We start from the raw sequence: 19,115 nt of genomic DNA, 5'->3' as shown, positions 1-19,115 counted from the left end.
TTGTACTGACACAGACACTTTGTAGATCGTTGTCAGAAATCTTAGCTAAAATGGGCATCGTCGAGAAGGTGAGCTACATAGCGCTTTCTGGATGATGCTGACTGTCGCGGCATTTTATATATTTTCTAGATTAAGGAGATCGAGGGTGAGCAACATACTACTACTACTTTCATAGATAATTGTTGGGTTTACTAAACTCGATGTGATTATACAGAGGAGATGGCTAGGAGTGAGTGCTTCTTCGCCGTGTCTGCTGCATCGTACCTGAACGACATGCCTCAGCTCAGAAAAACAAGGTACATATCGAAAAGACAGTAGACTAGCTGCGATTGGCAGGCGCTTTGACACGTTCATCCCAAGTAGGCTACAGAATATCACCTGGGTCTTCTGAAAGCAAAGTTGGCTCGATATCGGGCCCAGCTTCTCGAACCCGCATCAAAGTCTGGGCCAGCCGGTGTCGGGTTTGATGTGCAGAAATCAGGAGATGCCCGAGTTGCATTGATAGGATTTCCATCCGTCGGGAAGGTGAGTTAATCCATAACATGCACGAATATTAGCTGAAAGGAAACTTTAGTCCACCCTCCTCAGTAAATGCACTCACACCGCATCTGAAACAGCAGCATATGAATTCACAACCCTTACTGTCAGCAACTCTCGTCGAGCATACCCTGCTGATGACTGACTCGTCTGGAACACTCAGGCGATACCTGGGGTGATCGAATACCAGGGGGCACGTATACAATTGCTCGATCTTCCCGGAATTGTCGAGGGTGCTAGCCAAGGTTTGTGTCCCGTTCTTTTTAAATAAAAAATATCGTTATTCTGTAGGCCGCGGTCGAGGACGACAGGTTGTTGCTAGTAAGTGCCTTGATTTGTTTAAATGAAAAATAATAAGTATGGCGCAGCGGCGAAGACGGCCGATCTCATTCTCATCATGCTCGACGCAACGAAGTCTGAAGAGCAGCGACGGCTTCTCGAGATCGAACTCGATGCGGTTGGCATCCGCCTTAACAAACGCAAGCCTGACGTAGTGTTCAAACGACGGACAACTGGTGGTGTGAGTAGCTGGTCCATGTCTCTTGTCACATTCTGATCATACTTGCAGATAACCGTACGCTACAGCTGCATTCATGCGCCCGTCAAACCTTGAACGAATTATTTAGCTGAATACTACAGTAAAACTCACCAAGACAGACGAGAAGACTATTCGTACCATTCTAGCAGGATGTATGCGCACTGGGTTGACTTCCATGTACCTTACTGACCAGACGCAGATAAACTACACAACTGCGATGTGATGATCCGAGAAGATGTATGTCAATAACCCCATCATTCGACTATCGCTCACGACGTCGTTGGAAGATTACAACAGACGAGTTCATCGATGTTCTCATTGGTATGACAGCTGTATGTACCGAGACAAATTGCTCATTTGGCTCGGAAAATCACAGGAACTCGAAAATATATACCTTGTTTATGTATGTCCTTTTTGCTTGGTTTAAGGTGACGCTTAGATCTGACTTCGGACAGATGTTTATAACAAGATTGATGCGATTAGTCTGGAGTTGGTCCGTACAAACCGACCAACTTGACGCTGACATCCTGAAGGACCCATGATAATCAGGTAGATAAACTTGCAAGAACGGAGAATACGGTCGTGATCAGTTGCGAGATGGACCTCAAGTGAGTTGACTACTTTCACATAGATCCATTCTCGAGTCTCATCACCAGTAACTAGTCTGGACTACCTTATCGAGCGGATATGGGAAAGCTTAGAGCTTGTCAAAGTCTACACGAAGAAAAGGGGTGCACGACCCGACTTGTCGGATCCTGTATGTTTGAGAAAAGGCGCTACTATCGAAGTGTGTAATTTCACTGTTGTTTCATAGACTTTCTTGACATCGCTGTAGGATGTTTGTTTGGGTATTCATAAATCACTTGTCTTGAACTTCCGCAATGGACTTGTCTGGTGAGTAAACGCGTTTGTCGACCCACACATATCCTTAGCTCTCGACAGGGTATATATAATTTTGTTTGCATTACAGATTGTGGCCACTGACCACTCGAATAGGGCCGTTCATCCAAGTTCTCGCCCCATGCACAGAAGGTCAGTTTGAACCATCAGTTGCAAGACGAAGATGTTGTCTCAAGTATGTTTCCTTCTTTGACAGTATCGCTGTTGTTGACATTTTACCCTCCATAGTTTTCACGAAGTAGCCACTGGTATGTGCTTATCGGCATGAGAAACAAGGGCAAATATCTTTGCGTCGACCTGTCTGTCCATTAGTTGTCGCTTTTAACGATTCCCCCTTTCCAAAACGTTGCCTACAATCCAATGATTGGAGCTGTCGTAGTATAGACGCTATTATGTTCAGCTGCCTCGGGATAACTTGGAAGGTAGTTGTACTCCAAAATCTGCTGTGAATCGAGTTCCACGGGCTTATCAGCAGCATGGGGTACTACCGGCCCTAAGTAGATCATAACCGTTCGTTCGTATTAAGGGCGAACGGCATCGGCTAATCATTCAAGTGGCCGATGCTGTGTGTTGGTGGTCTTCTGCCAGTAACAGAAATTTGTCATAAACATGACAACGCTCTTGCTAGACCTGTTATGAATGCTTTTCATCGTTCAAACGTTCAACGTTCAGCGCTCAGTGCTCAGCCTCCGCACCGATGCGTAAGGTCCGTGTATTAGCCGTGGTTACATGTGCCGCCGTAAAGGACGTGGGTGTCCATGATCGAGATCGACAACGGCTCATCGGAGTAAGTTGAAACTCGGAAATTAGGCTCTTGACATTGAAAAGCGGCGTACCTCCGAGGACCGACTGTAGCCCCTCCTTTCAACTTCCCCCTACAGTCCTACAATTAATGGGTTCCATTGTCTCTCCTTCTAATACTCCTCCAATCGAGCTCTTATTCCTTGGAACAGGCACTTCCTCCTCGATCCCTCACCTGGACTGCCTGACCGCTCCGCCCAACAGAGAGCCCTGTTTGACCTGCCTCTCTACGCTGACTCCAGAAGGAAAGAAGAACATCAGGCGAAATACCTCCGCGGCTCTCCGCATATCAGGCAAGGACGGCAAGACAACGTAGGTCCACACGACTTTTCTTCCTGACCCCCAAATCATGGACTTGAACCAGAACCGTGGTCATCGATGTAGGCAAAAACTTTCAAGCTGCGGCGGTGGAGTGGTTTCCAAAGTATGGATTGAGGGAGATTGACGCTGTCATCATCACCCACGCACATGCTGATGGTTGGATTTGCTTATTTGAGATGGACGACAGTGCTGATTGTCTTGATAGCCATGAATGGCTTGGACGATCTCCGAGGTAAGGATAGGAACGATGACATAGCATCACATGTTCACCCTTATGGTTCCACATCAGGGTGGACGCTCGGAGGCGCCATACAAACTCACATCGATGTCTATGTTTCTCTGTCCACGTTTCACGAAGTTCAAAGATCTTTCCCTTATTTAGTCTCGAAAGAATTCGCATCTGGGGGAGGTGATGTAAGTTGTTCTTTCGTTTACTCGGTCATTATATTTGATATGCATCACCGCGGAAAACAGGTGCCGGATTTTGAATGGCACATCATAGAAGACAAGGTCCCATTTGAAATCAAGGACACGGGTGTCCAGATTACCCCATTCATAGGTTGGTTAATGCTGTGACAGAAGTCTACTCTCGATTGGCTGAATCGGTTAGTTCATCATGGCAGGTTGTTTGCCACGAATCCTCCACCAGCCTTCACACCGACACCGTGCGCAACTGAGCCGACAACTCCCAGCTTGTCGGGGAGGTCATCCCCCGTAAGACCCTTGTCAGGCACCTGCTGCAGCAACGCGCCGCCCAAGATTCATCCGTACTTGTGCTTTGGGTTTTTGATTCAGGACACCATCATTTACATTTCTGACGTATCTTTGATACCCGATGATACTTGGGCCCTTCTAGAGTCGGCAAAGAAACCAATGCCAGTGTTGGTGCTCGACTGCTTGCGGTTGAGGTCCCATATGTCGCATATGGGTATTCAGGAAGCAGTGGCTGCGGTGCGAAGGCTGAATCCTAGCCGAACCTATTTGACTGGGTTCAGCCATGACATCTCTCATGATGAATATGTAACTATTGGCAAGGCCGCGGGGGGAGACAGCTCTAAAGATACAACTCACATGAGCATCGTGGAACGTCGGGGGACGGAGATGATTCGAGAAGGGAAGCCCGTGTGGATTCGGCCATCCTATGATGGATTGAGGGTATTTGTATCTAATGATGATTCGGTCATTGACGAGACATACGACTGAAGGGGAACTTTGACGCCATGTTGTGGGATTCTTCCTGGTATTACCATCCCCCTTAATTTTGTCGTGTATCTTGATACAATTGGTTGTGCCATGGATTCACTGTGCTTTGATACTTTTAGATGGTCCTGGCGGCCGTTAACGGATTGGGATTACTTACGTGATGAATGAATTGTGTTTTCTGATATACATAGTGCCCTTCACCCACACATCATCCTGTAGCTGTGCTGTCCTCTCTCTCGCTCTACTCTTTAACCACGACTTGAATTGAAACCAACCGTACCGGGATCGTTGACAATGAAGTTCTTTTCTCAATCCTTCTTGTACGAGTGAGTAGTTTTTCATCATAATCAGGTTTGCCGCTCATATGCTCAAAAATATGCAGCGATCCCTGGTCCATTGTCTCTCTCGCCTTCTTTTTACGCTATCCTAATCCATACGCTGCACATGTCATCTCGTGCGATGTCATTGACAGGCACCAGACAGAGTCGGGCTCCTTATTGACAACAAGACTTATTTTGAAAAGGGGAGCTTTACCAAGATGGGCCCCTCAAGGAATTATCTCGAGGGCGGAGTCCTGGGTCATCGAGGAGAGCGAAGTGGACCCCTTTGGAAAGTTTGTTCGGTGCAGGACTAAAAACCTTGATCATGTCAAGGTTATGCAAGTCGAGGAAACCCAACTGTTCGAGCAAAATGGAGACGGGTACGTGTCACTTATCTTACATAGACGAGTTGCACTAACGGCTGTCCCGAGCAGTCGTACTGTGCAGACAACGGAGGCATACATTACCTCCAAGTTCGGCTGGGGAATGACAAAACGAATTGAGAGCCACGGACTCGCTCGGTTCAAGGCCCACGTTCAAAGAGTTAGCTTGTTTTACTGTCTTTCTTCATTAAAATTCATCTGATCTCCCTGTAGTCTCGGCAGGGTGTCTCCCTCATTCTTGACCTAATTCGCCAGGCTCGTTTGCAGCCTATGGCGTTAGGCTCGTATATAACGCATCTTCACTCAGAACGTTCTTTCGCTTCTTCAGATACTCCGGCTTCATCCCACAGCCCAGACAATGCTGGGCATACGCCAGAGGAGTATTCTTCGCCCACGACTGAAAATACTTGGTTGGGCAAAATATGGGGTAGTAGGTGATCGGTTTGCAGTCTTTTTTTATTTACTTGCTCCCTGCTCGACATAATCTGGTTTTCGTTTTACCTGTTGCACTCATTGTATCATTAGTGGCATCTAGTACCCTCACAAATGTTTTTCACGTATGTGTTCGGGCTGTGCAAATGCGTAAGTGCGTGAGTGTGCAATGTGAGGTATGTAAGGGACGAACTGTTTTTCACATCGGCGGCAATGATATGAGACCTACCGTTCCAGCTCACTGTTCGCCTAAATAATTGAACCCCTCCTCTTGTCTTGTGGTCATTTATTGCTGTCGTCATTCGCACTCTCGAGTCTAAATTCGCATTCGGTGATACAGCAGCAACGAATGTACTTTCCTACCTCGGCGGCAAGGCAGTTGTTGACTGTTCCTGCTCTACCTGATATCACCCCCGAACCTGTGCTGTGCTTCGAAGCTAGTCCGCGCAAGTCCCTCTTCTGCTTACTCACAAGGAGCTCTTTGTCCGTTTGGCGCGTCCGAGTATGTAGGTTTCAGTGTTATCACATTCTCCAACTCAGCGCCATCCATGTTTTGTAGCCCTCTGCTCCGCTGGCCCATATCTCGAGGTCAGAAGCTTCTCTCATAGAACATGGTGATAATACGGCGGTGACTTGGTCACCAGACGGGAGTAGGATCGTTATTCAGGTCTGCTCTTATTTCTAAGTGAGCGGTCAACTATCCTGCAGACATTGATTTCGTGGACATAGACTACGATGTCGTATTTGATCCTGGTTACAGTCGATCATGTTCCAGATGCGTCGGCATACCAGTCATCACACATGAGTCCGAGTGTGCAGCGCAACTTCTTGCAGGGTCCAGGAGAGGGCATACCACTACAGTCACTAAGCCTAGCACTCGAAGGTGTGATATGTGCCGAGGGGCAGGTTCTCAGGTCGGCTCGGGCAATTCATATTGGTGCATTTGATTGAGGGTTTCTTCAGCGTTTCACCACGCAAAAACTACATCATCTTTTCAACCAATTCTCCGCCTGCTGTACAACGCATACCATGGCCAGTATACGACGAATCGGAACTCGAGGAGCAGACAGCGCGCAGGTCGCTTATGGGTCATGATACTTGGATTTTGAACGACCACGAGTTGCCTTGGCTTTTATACCCTGATGGTAGGTCCCTGGTTTTCCGGTGTCTCTGACGTTACTTACCAGAGCCGAAGTTACTGTCACGAAGATTCTTCACTCGATATCGGGGGTGGAAACCTGGATCACCTCTGATGGGAGAGCATATTTTGTTCGTTTACAAGAAAATAGGCATTCAGAAAACGTTTCAGAGCTTGACGAGGAAGAGACTGACAAAGTGGGTTGCCCTGTTCTATTACTATTCAATATCTCAACATAGCTTTTGAGCCAGAGTTCAACATCGAACCTAGCTAATGGAACATCCAGACCATCAACTGACAGTTCTGGCTCGCAGCCACACTACCATTGGGAAGGCACGTGTATCCATGACTTTGACGTGCCGCGTTGGGTGCAAAAGCAGCGCAGTACCGATGACGGCAGCGGTCAATCATCGTCAGCCTACATTGAACCTCGTCGGGCTGTAGCAATAGATGTCAACACGAGATTTTCACTCGTTGCAGTTGGCACTCAAAGGTTTGCAGTATCCCTTGTATTTGATTTTTCCAACTAATTCCTCGGATTAGTGGTTCCATCGAATTTACGAGTTTTCCGACTCAGGATGAGCCTACACCCACTCCGAAAGTTGTCGAGATACCAAACCCGTATAACCGTTCGAGTGGTTCTGTGACTGCGATGGAGTGGAGTTCGGATGGATATGTGCTAGCTGTTGGGTGGACACATGGCTGGGCAATATTCAGTGTGGGCGGACGATGTCTTGCATCTGGCTTTGGCGTCGAAGATCACATTGATGGCGACAGGTGAGTTCGTGGCTTGACGGGATGCCAGGGAATTTACATTTTGATTTTGCTATAGGTTTCAAGATACCTTCATGCACGCAGTCGAGAACCTTGTCAGTATGATCTGCTATCCACTTTGCAGCACTGTGATTTAAACCTCGACAGTTCTGGGCACCAGGAAACTTTGAGCTAGTTGTCCTAACTCCCTCCGGAATAAGTGAGTTTGTTCTACTTGCGATACCAAAATCTCACGTCATGATCATAGAACCGGACGGCCAAGTTTTTGTCCTGCCATTTGCCAAAAGTGCAACTACATGCCAACATTCTCCAGTGAGTTAATGTTACTACTCGGGGATACAAGGTTTATCACACAGTGAGCAGGATAACACTCGTTACGCGTTTCTGCAGACGGATGATCGAGCGCTGGTGTACCGAGGCGCTGAGCAGCCTGACATGAGCGTCATTAACCCAGAGTCAGATGTGTGGCAGCACATCAAAGTCAGTATCCCAACCATCACATACATACCATTAAACTTAGGTATGGCAGATACCTCAATCCTACCTAGCAACAAATTGGCCCATAAAATATTCGGCGCTCAGCAGTGATGGGCGATTGATTGCCATTGCCGGTAGGCGAGGTCTGGTACATTATAGCTCGACATCGGGCAGATGGAAAATATTCTCGAACATCGCCCAAGAGCAGGCATTTACAGTGAAAGGAGGACTTCTATGGTTCCACCATGTCCTGATTGCTGCAGTGGAAATTTCCAAGTCGTATCAGGTTCGTGCAAGGGCTCGCTTCTTTGTAGAATTCAACTTATTGTGCTCCATCAGATACGGCTCTACTCCAGAGACATGGAACTCAGCAATCAAAATGTTCTCCACCGCGAAGTCCTAACGTCGCCCGTAATCATATTGTCGTTGGTCGACAATTCACTACTGGTCTATACCGCCGACAACATGCTCAGTCACTATTTGATTATACCGACTGCTGATACAATCAAGCTGCATCTGTGCGGAAGTATCACATTTGACGGAATCATTGCCTTGCCTAGCGCAGTGAGGGCATTGAGTTGGATGATCCCGAATGCTCAAAAACGTACGTTCATGGGCTTCCAGAGCACTCTTTACTCATCTCTCTCATCCAGGACTTGGTGACCCTGTGGATGACCTCGCGGTCGCCACTGTATTAATGGTGGTTGGTGGTCAGTTGGTGCTATTGCGTCCCAGAAAGGTGCGCTATGACGAGACATCAACGCAGCAGATCATTAACTTCGCCTTCCAGTCTGGTACCCAGGAGGTGAATTACGACATGCAAATCTTCGCAGAACGCATCGAATTCTGTTGGATACATCTCCGTGGTATTGGCGCACTCGAGAATTCACTCTGGGGTTACGATGGACAAAACATGCGAGTTTGGCTTAATGCACTTGCCATTGAGTCATCCGGGTCTGCCGATGAACCTTCAAGCGTTAAGGAAAGTGTGAGCATACCATTGGACTTCTACCCTTTGTGTGCGTGTATATTCCTCGTGTCGTTGGGGTCCTGTGGGATGCTGATAGACAAGCAGCTGTTCTCATGGACAAGGGAATTATCATCGGCGCCGAGCATGAGGCCGCAACGAGAATGAACCTCTCATTTGTAATGTTCAGACATGCCACGAGTGTGGGTTTCTTCTCTGACCACTTGTGTCTATACTTACCTATTTCAAGTCCCATCTTTTTCTGCACCATGTCCTCCGTTATCACCTGGAATCCGGGCAAGTGAAGGAGGCAGTGACGCTCGCAAAACACTATCAGCATCTGGTCTTCTTCGCACATGCATTAGAAATACTGCTACATACAGTCGTGGAGTCTGAGTCCACCGTAGACTCAGAAGATCCTTCCACAAGCACGTTCCCTGAGTCTGGTACACTCGCGGCAGTGATAGAGTTTCTTGATCACTTTGACGCCTCCTTAGACGTCGTCGTTGGATGTGCTCGGAAAACTGAAATGACCAGATGGAAGCGTCTCTTCAGCATTGTTGGGAACCCACATACACTTTTTGAGGTGAGATGCAGTTAAATTTTGTAGAACAGAAATTCGCTAACTTATCGTAACAGACGTGTCTGGCGTCCAAACGACTGAAGACAGCAGGTTCATATTTATTGGTGCTGCATAATCTTGAGCAGCTCGACGAAAACAATAAAGATGCTGTCCGATTGCTGAACTGTGCTGTGAAAGCGCAGGACTGGCAACTTTGTCGGGAACTCTTACGCTTCTTACATTCGATCGATGACACTGGGAAGGCGCTCAGGCATGCCTTGTCGGAGACATCTCTGGTAGTACAGAAAGGAGTCATGTTGTGATTTCCAGTAGTTCGTACGTGTATACAACCACAGAAGTTTGCATGCAAGGATCGCAAAGGATTTATACATCACATACCCTCTGCGATTGTCTTAGGCGCCGGCACAACTCCTACTACGGTGGTCCTAGTCTAGAATGTACGTGGTACAAACCGCTTTGTGACGATAATTACCTTGTACTATACTACTACAAGGTCGACGTCAATAAGTGGCTGTACGATCCCCCGTGAGAATTAATAAATAACTTTACGACGGCGCCAGCTGCTTATTCGGATATTCCTGGCATGTTTTGTGTCCATCGAACTATTAGTCTGTTTATTTCATTTGGCGTTGGCAAATGACTGCCAATCCTATGTGATTCTACTGGTAATGCATGATGTTCTTCGACTCGTACAGATGTCCATCTTGAACAGTCTTAGCAGCTAAGCCAAGCTGTACCGACAGAAATTTGTTGCAGGTTCGAAACCTGCTCAACATTAATCTTTTTCCTCTTGAACATTCACTCATTGATGGATCCTTCAAGGTCTATCTTAAGCAATCATAGCCAACTGGCACTATAACGGACTAGAAATCTTGGGTGGTGCGGAATCTGCGGATTCAAACCTTGCTTTTATCACACCTTGACATTCAATTCACAGTTCTTCGGAGGTTCGTCTGAAGTTACGGGGCGTACTGGCCAAAGTGATTACCACAGCAGAATACTGTTTCCACTTGGACTGCGCAGGTTCTAAACCCACCGACAGCAAGTTTTTTCTCTCTCGGAACACACCTTGACAGTCTCTCATGAATAGTTTCGTCAGAGGTTCATCTAACTCGTCTTAGCTAAGTGGTCGCTACAACAGAATCGAAATCTGTTTCGCTGGAACTGTGCAGGTTCGAAACTTGCCGCTCGACAAGTTCTTTTTCCTATCGGAACATGCCTTGAAGATTCGCTCATGGATGGTTTCATTGGAGGTTCATCTCGACTTCGTCCTGGCTGCAAATGTCTACCAGAATCTAAATCTATCTCTTGGACTGCCAGTGCAGGTTCGAATCTGCAGATGTGACAGGGTTTTATTATTATTATTGGAACATGCCTTAAAGATTCACTCATGGATGGTTTTCTTGGAGGCATCTTAACTGGTCTTGTAGCCAGCTAGTTTCCACGACATAATCAAAACCTGTTACACCTACTGACAACAAGAGTTCTTTTCCCCTATCAGAACACACTTCGACATTGATTCATGGATGGCTTCGTCGGATGTCGTCTTAGCTGGTCTCAGCCAAATGGTTACTGCGACAGAATCGAAATCTGTTCCTCTTTAACAATGCAGGTTCGAAACTTGCTGAATGACAGGTCTTTTTTTATCGGAAGACACCTTGACATTGACTCATGGATGGTTTCCTCGGACGTGCATCTAACTGGTCTTAGCCAAGGGCTATCACAACAGAGTCAAAATCTGTTTCTCTTGGAGCTGGTTCGAAACCTCCTGACAATATTTTTGCGGTGCATAGATCCTCGGAGGTCCATCTTAACCAGGCCCAGTCATTGCGCTGAAACCTCTATTTTATGTGATAGTTTGTCCATGAGGAGGAATTCACTTTCATGCCCCGCCATGACTTCAGCTTTTTCTCGGAGAGTTCTCCAGTTGTCATCCTTAACTTACGGGCATCTGAGAAGATGATTCAACGAGAACGCGATGCCGAACTCAGTAAACACCATTCATACGCTGTAGGTTCATCGGGTCCGTTCACTGTTCATTCCCTGTAAGTTATTCTTGTTGATCACTCTCAATTTCTCGACGCACTGGCAATCGCATCCAGCCAAGTAAAATCAACCTTCACAAATTGATTGTGTTACGACCACCGTTCTTGAAATATGCATTGCCTAAGCTTTCCGGTTCACTAGAATGATGTAAACTTGGCGGTGGCCCTTCATCGGACAAGCCTCTCGAAGGAAAGGAATGTCATGATATTCTAGCATCTTGCGACTACTGGTAAATCCAACCCTCTAACTTGTGCTTTCCGAAAGTTATGATGATCCGTCTCAATCATTTGTCAGAAGTTAGAACCTGTCTATTGAAATGCACTCGTTCTCATCACACATGTAGCATATTGTCCGACAGCAAAATTTCCGCAGCTTGTCTCGATTGTTGCTCTGGCTCGCTACTTTCCAAAGCGATGCACAATTAGTATACCTTCGCTACATTCTCCAGATGATAGTACACGACATTAGTACTCGTGGGATAAGGTTGCTGCTGGTGAAGGTTGGTCTATATTAATATTATTAGTAGTCATATGATGTTACACCTGCAGTACCGGGCGTATTAAGTGACGGCAGTTCAAGCGATAAGGCTGCTTCAAGGCTTGGAACTCAACATTAGTAGTGTCTAAGGTTCGGACTCCGTTCGATGGCGAGCTTTTCGCTCCATGACGTCCCTAAGCTATGCCTTGCAGGGATCGCGTACCATGTCCACAGACGTCGTGTCAATCTCTTACCAAACACTTGTATCTTCACCCTCGTCTCTAGAGACATCCATTGGTGAGTCATGTATAACATCGAATGCCGCTATACCAATGCCGATCCTTTCTCTTACAAGAGGAGGCGTTTGGATCGCATTCTCAGGCCCTCGGGATTATACTAGTGAAAGATCTTCCGCCTGTCTACCCTGTCTACAGGGAAAGACTACTGAAGTTTGCATACGATTTTGCTCATCTGGATGAGGACATAAGGGAGAAGTACGTGGACCCTGGGAGCATATACAGGTAGGTCAAGTCTGCACTCGCCCAAGTAGCAATGTTTTTGACTCCGACCTGAAGTTACGGATGGTCGCACGGGAAAGTCAGTGTTACGAAGGCTGAAGGATGTTAATCAATAAAGTGGACTGACTGATACCGCCCCTTAGGAAATCATGAATGGACGGCCAGGTGCGAATGATCATGTATACCGCCTATTGGCTGGATACTTGCTTACCATGGAACTAGACACGCTGAAAGGGTCTTACTACGCTAACCCCGTGGTAGATGTTCCCGACGTCAACCCCGCTGTAAAAGCTGCGTATCCACCAATCTACGGCAATAACATCTGTATGTATCATTCTTTTTATTACGGTATGTTGAACATTAAATGTTACCAAGGGCCCGACAAGAACGAAATCGGTATAGAAGGTTTTGAAGAAGCCTTCAAGGATCTGGGAGGGTTCGTTTTCGATGTTGGGCGTCATCTTGCGGGCGCCTGTCAGCCCTTTGGTCAGTATATGCAACAAAGCGTCGCTACGAACAGTTATTGATGAGGATCTCAGTCTCCAAATATTTGACGGACGTGTCTTTATCTGTTCCAGAACTCATCAGCACACAAACCGCTAAAGCTCGCCTTCTGCACTACTTCCCTCCTTCAGAAAATAGCCCTACCGCTGAGGATGAACCCATCGATAGTTGGTGCGGCTTTCATAAAGATCATTCACTCCTGACTGGGTTGTGTTCGGTAAGTACATGCCCGAGTGCATAAACATCATGTGTGAAGTTTTGAATGCTGTGCTTTAGGCTATATTCCTTCGTGAAGAAGCAGGAATGGAACCTACTGCTGTTCCCTCACCTTCTCCGACGTCCGGCTTGTATATCAGAACTCGAGGTAGAGATCTGACAAAGGTCTCGATTCCTCCAGACTGCCTTGCCTTCCAAACAGGCGAGGCCCTGGAGTTAGTCACTGCTGGAAAGTTACGGGCGACACCTCACTGCGTGCGGGTTGGGCAAACACAAGTTGGAGCAAAGATATCACGAGAGACATTTGCTCTCTTCATGCAGCCTGATACCCATCAACGTATCTCTGAAAGCGATACCTTCGGGTCATTTAGCAAGAAGGTGCTGGAGGAACACTACAAAGAAGCCAGGGTAATATGATCCATGTATTATATCTAAGTATCGCAAGATATCTAACAGCCCGAGTGATCGAAAAATAGCGTTGTACAATGATACGAGTATTACAGCAAACTAGATAAATTACAATCAACTTATAGTTGTGACCCTGTCGGTTGGCGATGAGTGGTGAGTGCGTCTGGCAGCACAGACATGACGGCAGCCGCAAGACTGCTACGTTTGAAGGTTGAGGACCGGTCAAGCTTGCCATCGTTCACCCTGCCTGAACCGGAGGGGCGCTTGTCGTCGCCATCAGAAATTACACTCCAGTCTTCACTAATTCGGCGTGAATCTGCTGAAGTCCGGGAACCAGAACCAGAACGCTCCAGAGTGGATTGCGATGATACGATATTATGCTCGTCGCGGGCGGCGCCTTCGACATCATGCGCAGCCTCTGGTTCATTGGGGGTTCGTTTGATCAACGAGCGAGCATACTCAAGATCACGGTAGATGGCCTCGATTGCGGTTGCAATTCCATTCTCCTATATCTCGGTTAAAAATACCCGCAAGTGTTAATTGAATTGACTTACAGCGCGTATATGTTCTCCGACTAGCTTCGCCCTCTCAATTTGTTTGACATCTGTAGTCGCAGAGACAAGCGCCTCAGTCATGCTCTCCGCGGTCAACTTGCGGACACCCGTTCCTATGCCAAGGGCTTCAACACGATCGGCGGAGAAAAACTGATCTCCAAAGAAAGGTTTGATGATGGTTGGTATGCCAGCTGCAAGAAATACATCAGATCAGCAATAAAGATTTACAGTGTACGAACCCCTTAAACTTGCACCAGTCGTTCCAGCACCACCGTGATGACATGCAGCGTCAATACGCTGGAACAACCAGTCATGAGGGATGGAATTAATCGGATAGATCTGTTTGGGTAATGGTTCTTCGGGTTCAGATATTTCCGAAGACTTCGTGTGCAATCGATCGGACCAGCCCTTGGAGAGAATTGCATACACGCCGCTCCGCAAAACAGCCTCTATCACGCAATGGGTCATTGCCACCGGGTCTGATACAACGATGCTGCCAAAGCCAATATAGACGACCTTCTTTCCAGCTTCATGAGCCGAATCGATAAACGGTAGGAGATCGGGTGGTGGAGTCCATTTTTTGGCGCTCACTTCTGCGTCGTCGAGGAACCAATATCCTAATGATAAATTGAGATAAACAGTTGTCATGCTAGGAGAACTCGAGCATACCAGTAATGCGGATCCACTCAGGCCAATCTAAAGGAGGGGGCACAAGCGTAGGACTGAAATTGTACAGGAAAGGTATCTTGTGAACCTGCATACGATCAAGGCTGGTATTGCCTATGTGCAGAGTATTACGTCGCCAACGGTTTATTTGCCCCGAGATAGCACGCCAGAATACTTGGTCAAACATAACGTAAGTCTGGCATCGTTGTCGTCAGTCCAAGAGATGAACGAATACAGTTTCAGCGCACCATATAGTTATACCCGCCACCCATCTGGAAGAATTATCATGAGCTCCAGCCTAGGGCAGTGACATGTCTCACAAACCTTGTGTTCTGGAACAGCGAAGGCATGTGGGTATGCCCTAGTACGTGTCCAAGTCATCGTGAAAGCTCTAAAGTAGGGTATCTTGAGTGCCTCTGCAATGTGAATTCCGGCCATGGCGCTGGGACTTTCAATCAGGATGTCTGTGCCCTGACATGCTTCCCATGCAGTCTTCAAAAGGTCATCGATCCACCCGCGGAACTGGAAGGATGTAAGATCGGTGAATACTCATACATCATAAACGCGCCTTTGACAAGCCTTCCTTGAGGAATGCCACAGTAAATGTGCCATTCTCAACACAGATCCGCATGAGTTCTGCTGGATCTCCACCAACATAGCCGAACTCGATTCCATGCTGCCAGGCGTGTCAATAATGTGCCAACTCAGGGAGGTGGGTGACTAACGGTTTCTATCCATTCACGGAATTCACCATGTGTTGCAATTTTGACTCGATGACCATCTTCCATGAGGCCCTTCGCAAGAGCTATGTAAGGTTGCACATCTCCTCTCGAGCCGATTGTCAGGAAAGTAAAATGTAAGGATTCCTTGGGTTTAAAGGTCAGGAATGTCGACGAGGAAGAGGTGAACATGACTGCTGGGAGCGATTCAGACATGCTTTCAAGTGGAGGAGCGGGATCTGAGTCTGAAGAATTGCCAGGCTCGAACTCCTCCAAGATGAGTGCATCCTTTTTCCCCTGACTGAGAACCGGGACATCTCCCGCACTCGCACGCTTCCTGACCTCTTCCATTTGCTGTTCCAGAATGCCAACGAATGCTTTTCGGCGGTCATCGAAGCCAAACTCAAAGAAGAGTTCCTCATGGCCTTTGATAACGACTGTGAGACCGTAGTGGCCGAACCGAGTACCTTTGGTCTTCTCGACGCTCAGTACATCTCGAATAGGAAGAATCATCTAGGAAAGTGTGTCGTGAGGGGCAGACCCAGAGGATTCAAGAATTGCGTACCCGAGTCTTGGAAGAAAGAGGGCCAGTTGACTTGAAACAGAAATAGTTGGTCGAGACATACAGCCGGCCAGGTACTGGTAGAAGACGGAATAGGTATCCAATAAAATCTAAAAGACGCTCAACAGCAAAACACGAGATTAAAGGAATACACATACAGCCCAACAAGATCTCCTTCTCGTCAAAGGCAAATGCACTCCTGAATTTCTCAGTAGCTTCCGGATCAACGACAGCTTCTGGTGTCTCAAGAACACTGTATCCAAGATCACCTTGAGCACTTCCCGAGCTCCGCCGGGCCGCCGACTCTGCATTTGATGGGACAGAATATACTTCATGTATGCCACCCCCACTGGGGGGAGCACTAAGTGAAGACGCATTCGAGGTAGAGGTGCCGAGACGGCTACGCGGGACCTTGAGCCACGAGGGCACTCCCACGTTCCATGGAGCACTTGATGGGATGTATTTCGCAGATGGACTAGAAGCCAAATCACTCACAGACGTGGAAGGAGGATAAGTGTGGTCCGTAGGAGTGGCAATCGTGAATGCTTTGGAAAGAGCGTGGAGCGCCTTGCTTGAGTCTGGCGAAGATATCGGATCAGGTGAAGATGTGACAGGCACCAGTGAAGAACCTGATCTCTTAGTTATGTGAGTGTACTCATCAGGCGCTTCGATAGGTTCGGGAGCCCCTGGTACACTATTCGTGCGCCCCAAAGACGTGGGAAGCGAGTCCTGGAATGGTCGCAGAAGAGACGATAACCTGAAAGAGGAGCCAAAACGCGTGTCCGGTGTTGGGAGGCTTTTAGTGCGATCCATACCTTGAGTGGCGGAAGGCTGTGGCGGGCGGGTAGAGGTGGTGTCCAAGAGCGCCAGAGGCGAGCTGATGACCGATGAACGATGTGAACGCACAGCATCGCGAATATGTTCCAACGCGACCGGCAAGTCCTGGAAGTAGGCGAAGAAATACGAGTCCGTCGTAGAATGCTCCCCGTCAAAAACCTTGACCTCGATGGTCTCGCTAAAGTCTATTGCTGACGACTTTTCGACATCAAGGACAGACGAGTAAGGGATTGCGATCTGCAAGAGGTAACATGTTAATACGCACAAAAGTGAACATTATCGACCTGCCTTAACAGTGTCGCCCATATTTTGTGCCTTAAAGATGACTTTCCTTATAGCCTTTACCCATTCTTCTCGACTAGGAACCGAGTCGGCTGACATGAGAACATTCTTCTGGTTGGTTCGGAGACGTATCTCCTTCTCCCCGGATGGATCACAAGATATCGCATAACGAAGATCTACTATACCATTTATGAAATAAGGGTCCTAATTGAGGTATAAGATAGCGATGTCTCATAATTTGTTTCACTTACCGAGGAAGAGTGATACCAGGAGAGGGCATCATTCTTGAGCACGAACCAGTGCTTTGTCCATCGCTTAGTACGGTTGGCCCTCTTGCTGAGTGTTCCTGACTTGAGTATTTGATCCTACAGAAATTATAAAATCACGCCCAAAGAGTTTGTATAGATTTCTTACCTCTCGACTGGGCATGTGCGCAAAGAAGCATAAATGAGAGTTTGTGAGATACATGTATCCCTGTAACACTATGCGTGGCATTACAATCGCGCGTCAATGTGTGAGACAAATTGCTTACAGACAGAGCGAAGCAACCAGCAAGGCATTTCTGGGATTGGTTGAGCATTGTGAGTAGCATCAATGAATGAGACACTCACCGGCTAGAACTTCATCAATGGCATTCAACTCAAAGATCTCCTTTAATTTCTCGGCTAGGCGCGTCCTCCGGTCGACTTTGACAGTTGTGATACTGCCAGCATGGCTAGAAGCCCTGCGTCTCATGTGCACCCCAGGTCGGAAGGCCGTCGGCAGCTCCGGTATAGCATGTTCTGGCTTTGGTACATCTGCGGGGCGCGGGGTAGCAGCTTCAAAGTCCTCGGCATCAGCATCCTCTTCGGAGAGACAAGTCACGTCCAAATCTCCATCGGATGATTCATGTCCTTCCTCTGGCGATGGCAACGCAATGCGTGATGATAAGGATGCTTCCGCTCTTCTCGAACGCGCAACAGGACGATAAATAGCGTGAATAGAAGAAGCCATAGGCACTACTGGAACGAAGTGTCAGAAAACGAAATCGATACAGGAGATCACAAACCACCGGAATCTTCGTCACTATCCTCATCCCCATGTGATGTTATGACATTAGCGAGGTCATCGTCCTGATCTGAAACATCTGCCCATGGAATAGCTTGCAGAGCTTGAATCAGAGTTTGAGTTCCAGCACGCATCTGAAACACGTGATTTGTCAATTAGATTACGCGTCACAGAGGATGATCGTACAGAGCCTGTGCCTCGGAACGCTTGTAATGAGGGCCTATTACGGAGTGGAGAGGGTGAACGAGGTCTGATAAAAGGCGAGTCATCTTGTACAGCATCTGACAACTGGGCTTCTGTGTCGGTGTTTCCATTGGAAGGTGCCTGTTTAGGCATCTGCGAGGTATTAGGCGCAACGACTACTAAGCAGCGTCTGTCAATGTCTTTACGAGGAAAGGGACACCGACTGTTACCTCCAGTTTGATCCGACGGCTCTTTGGCCTTGCCTTTACGACTCAGACTGAACACACGCCTGTGCTCTCCGCTGGATTTAGGCGAACTTGGTGACTGAGCTCTACTACCGATGCTCTTGCCAAAATCCTTGGTTCTGAGTGCGAGACGTTTTGCGCGACTTTGTGGAGAGTCCTCATCTTGTTCAACCTGGTCTAGCAAACGGGGATCTTGAGGGGGAATTTCATTTTCCTGAGGACTTGGTACTGCTGTATTACGAGTAAGGGGCTTCCAAGGGGACGATTTGGACATGCTGGCTGGCTCTGCTCAAGGCAAGATAGTGAAATGGTTCACGGCGCCAGAGTTGGCGGTTATTCCCTATTTGGATAAGCACCTTGGCAAGTGGCAGCTGCTCAATTGTTCGTGGGAAAATAGAATGTAGACTTCAAGATATTAAAGTCGCGTGTATTCAATGCTGCAGGTTTGCCTGCTTCATGCTACGCCGTGAAGTTCTA

At 47.6% G+C, this 19,115-nt stretch overlaps 6 protein-coding genes across 6 annotated transcripts; 5 read left to right on the top strand and 1 right to left on the bottom strand.

The window, feature by feature from the left end:
- Positions 1 to 50: 50 nt before the first annotated feature.
- Positions 51 to 2,217, top strand: BJ212DRAFT_1475596 (P-loop containing nucleoside triphosphate hydrolase protein; the record flags this gene model as incomplete). Its single annotated transcript, XM_041339252.1, has 19 exons — positions 51 to 68; positions 130 to 145; positions 215 to 229; positions 283 to 296; positions 364 to 525; positions 575 to 643; positions 701 to 782; positions 829 to 858; positions 906 to 1,057; positions 1,106 to 1,111; positions 1,164 to 1,227; positions 1,275 to 1,312; positions 1,363 to 1,396; positions 1,452 to 1,478; positions 1,531 to 1,568; positions 1,625 to 1,683; positions 1,739 to 1,832; positions 2,072 to 2,150; positions 2,204 to 2,217. The coding sequence occupies 19 exons, from the start codon at positions 51 to 53 to the stop codon at positions 2,215 to 2,217; spliced, it is 1,011 nt and encodes a 336-aa protein (XP_041199512.1).
- Positions 2,218 to 2,867: 650 nt separating this feature from the next.
- On the top strand, positions 2,868 to 4,300 carry BJ212DRAFT_1259048 (beta-lactamase-like protein; the record flags this gene model as incomplete). The annotated part of the gene is made up of 5 exons (XM_041329990.1): positions 2,868 to 3,088; positions 3,141 to 3,253; positions 3,303 to 3,329; positions 3,387 to 3,660; positions 3,802 to 4,300. The coding sequence occupies 5 exons, from the start codon at positions 2,868 to 2,870 to the stop codon at positions 4,298 to 4,300; spliced, it is 1,134 nt and encodes a 377-aa protein (XP_041199511.1).
- A 185-nt stretch (positions 4,301 to 4,485) lies between these two features.
- Positions 4,486 to 5,562, top strand: BJ212DRAFT_1573619 (PRELI-like family-domain-containing protein). Its single transcript, XM_041342092.1, has 3 exons — positions 4,486 to 4,626; positions 4,683 to 5,163; positions 5,217 to 5,562. The coding sequence occupies exons 1-3, from the start codon at positions 4,595 to 4,597 to the stop codon at positions 5,439 to 5,441; spliced, it is 738 nt and encodes a 245-aa protein (XP_041199510.1). The 5' UTR covers positions 4,486 to 4,594; the 3' UTR covers positions 5,442 to 5,562.
- A 64-nt stretch (positions 5,563 to 5,626) lies between these two features.
- BJ212DRAFT_1318992 (RIC1-domain-containing protein) lies at positions 5,627 to 9,874 on the top strand. Its single transcript, XM_041334342.1, has 18 exons — positions 5,627 to 5,937; positions 5,995 to 6,102; positions 6,165 to 6,349; positions 6,399 to 6,580; positions 6,631 to 6,770; positions 6,825 to 7,066; positions 7,117 to 7,350; positions 7,406 to 7,442; positions 7,495 to 7,546; positions 7,595 to 7,659; positions 7,711 to 7,827; positions 7,877 to 8,110; positions 8,164 to 8,428; positions 8,478 to 8,563; positions 8,615 to 8,843; positions 8,900 to 8,994; positions 9,042 to 9,377; positions 9,431 to 9,874. Exons 1-18 carry the CDS (start codon positions 5,785 to 5,787, stop codon positions 9,674 to 9,676), a joined length of 3,006 nt encoding a protein of 1,001 aa, XP_041199509.1. The 5' UTR covers positions 5,627 to 5,784; the 3' UTR covers positions 9,677 to 9,874.
- A 2,247-nt stretch (positions 9,875 to 12,121) lies between these two features.
- Positions 12,122 to 13,552, top strand: BJ212DRAFT_1475592 (Clavaminate synthase-like protein; the record flags this gene model as incomplete). Its single annotated transcript, XM_041339251.1, has 7 exons — positions 12,122 to 12,194; positions 12,253 to 12,418; positions 12,473 to 12,494; positions 12,559 to 12,739; positions 12,791 to 12,901; positions 12,955 to 13,136; positions 13,196 to 13,552. 7 exons carry the CDS (start codon positions 12,122 to 12,124, stop codon positions 13,550 to 13,552), a joined length of 1,092 nt encoding a protein of 363 aa, XP_041199508.1.
- On the bottom strand, positions 13,412 to 19,028 carry BJ212DRAFT_335509 (uncharacterized protein). Its single transcript, XM_041342947.1, has 18 exons — positions 18,624 to 19,028; positions 18,397 to 18,572; positions 18,212 to 18,344; positions 17,775 to 18,164; positions 17,696 to 17,725; positions 17,578 to 17,645; positions 17,415 to 17,528; positions 17,170 to 17,367; positions 16,203 to 17,118; positions 16,048 to 16,154; positions 15,489 to 15,995; positions 15,332 to 15,439; positions 15,088 to 15,285; positions 15,012 to 15,035; positions 14,767 to 14,959; positions 14,337 to 14,714; positions 14,098 to 14,288; positions 13,412 to 14,049 (listed from the first exon to the last, which is right to left on the bottom strand). The coding sequence occupies exons 1-18, from the start codon at positions 18,910 to 18,912 to the stop codon at positions 13,663 to 13,665; spliced, it is 4,407 nt and encodes a 1,468-aa protein (XP_041199507.1). The 5' UTR covers positions 18,913 to 19,028; the 3' UTR covers positions 13,412 to 13,662.
- Positions 19,029 to 19,115: the final 87 nt, after the last annotated feature.

The sequence above is a fragment of the Suillus subaureus genome, assembly GCF_016647635.1.
Source record: "Suillus subaureus strain MN1 chromosome Unknown BJ212scaffold_2, whole genome shotgun sequence".
Classification (NCBI taxonomy): domain Eukaryota; kingdom Fungi; phylum Basidiomycota; class Agaricomycetes; order Boletales; family Suillaceae; genus Suillus; species Suillus subaureus.
The sequence above is the reverse complement of the archived record's forward strand: the minus strand, read 5'-3'. Positions and strand labels throughout refer to the sequence as shown.

Excerpts from the sequence above, each read along its gene's own strand:
- BJ212DRAFT_1573619 (XM_041342092.1), top strand. The coding sequence starts at position 4,595 with ATGAAGTTCTTTTCTCAATCCTTCTTGTACGA. Across the intron at positions 4,627-4,682 it reads TCTCAATCCTTCTTGTACGA|CGATCCCTGGTCCATTGTCT; the intron begins GTGAGTAGTTTT and ends AAAAATATGCAG. Across the intron at positions 5,164-5,216 it reads TCAAGGCCCACGTTCAAAGA|TCTCGGCAGGGTGTCTCCCT; the intron begins GTTAGCTTGTTT and ends ATCTCCCTGTAG.
- BJ212DRAFT_1318992 (XM_041334342.1), top strand. The coding sequence starts at position 5,785 with ATGTACTTTCCTACCTCGGCGGCAAGGCAGTTGTTGACTGTTCCTGCT. Across the intron at positions 8,844-8,899 it reads ATTGGACTTCTACCCTTTGT|CTGTTCTCATGGACAAGGGA; the intron begins GTGCGTGTATAT and ends ATAGACAAGCAG. Across the intron at positions 8,995-9,041 it reads TGTTCAGACATGCCACGAGT|TCCCATCTTTTTCTGCACCA; the intron begins GTGGGTTTCTTC and ends ACCTATTTCAAG.
- BJ212DRAFT_335509 (XM_041342947.1), bottom strand. The coding sequence starts at position 18,912 with ATGTCCAAATCGTCCCCTTGGAAGCCCCTTACTCGTAATACAGCAGTA. Across the intron at positions 17,726-17,774 it reads CATTGATGAAGTTCTAGCCG|AAATGCCTTGCTGGTTGCTT; the intron begins GTGAGTGTCTCA and ends AACCAATCCCAG. Across the intron at positions 17,119-17,169 it reads ATATGGGCGACACTGTTAAG|ATCGCAATCCCTTACTCGTC; the intron begins GCAGGTCGATAA and ends TACCTCTTGCAG.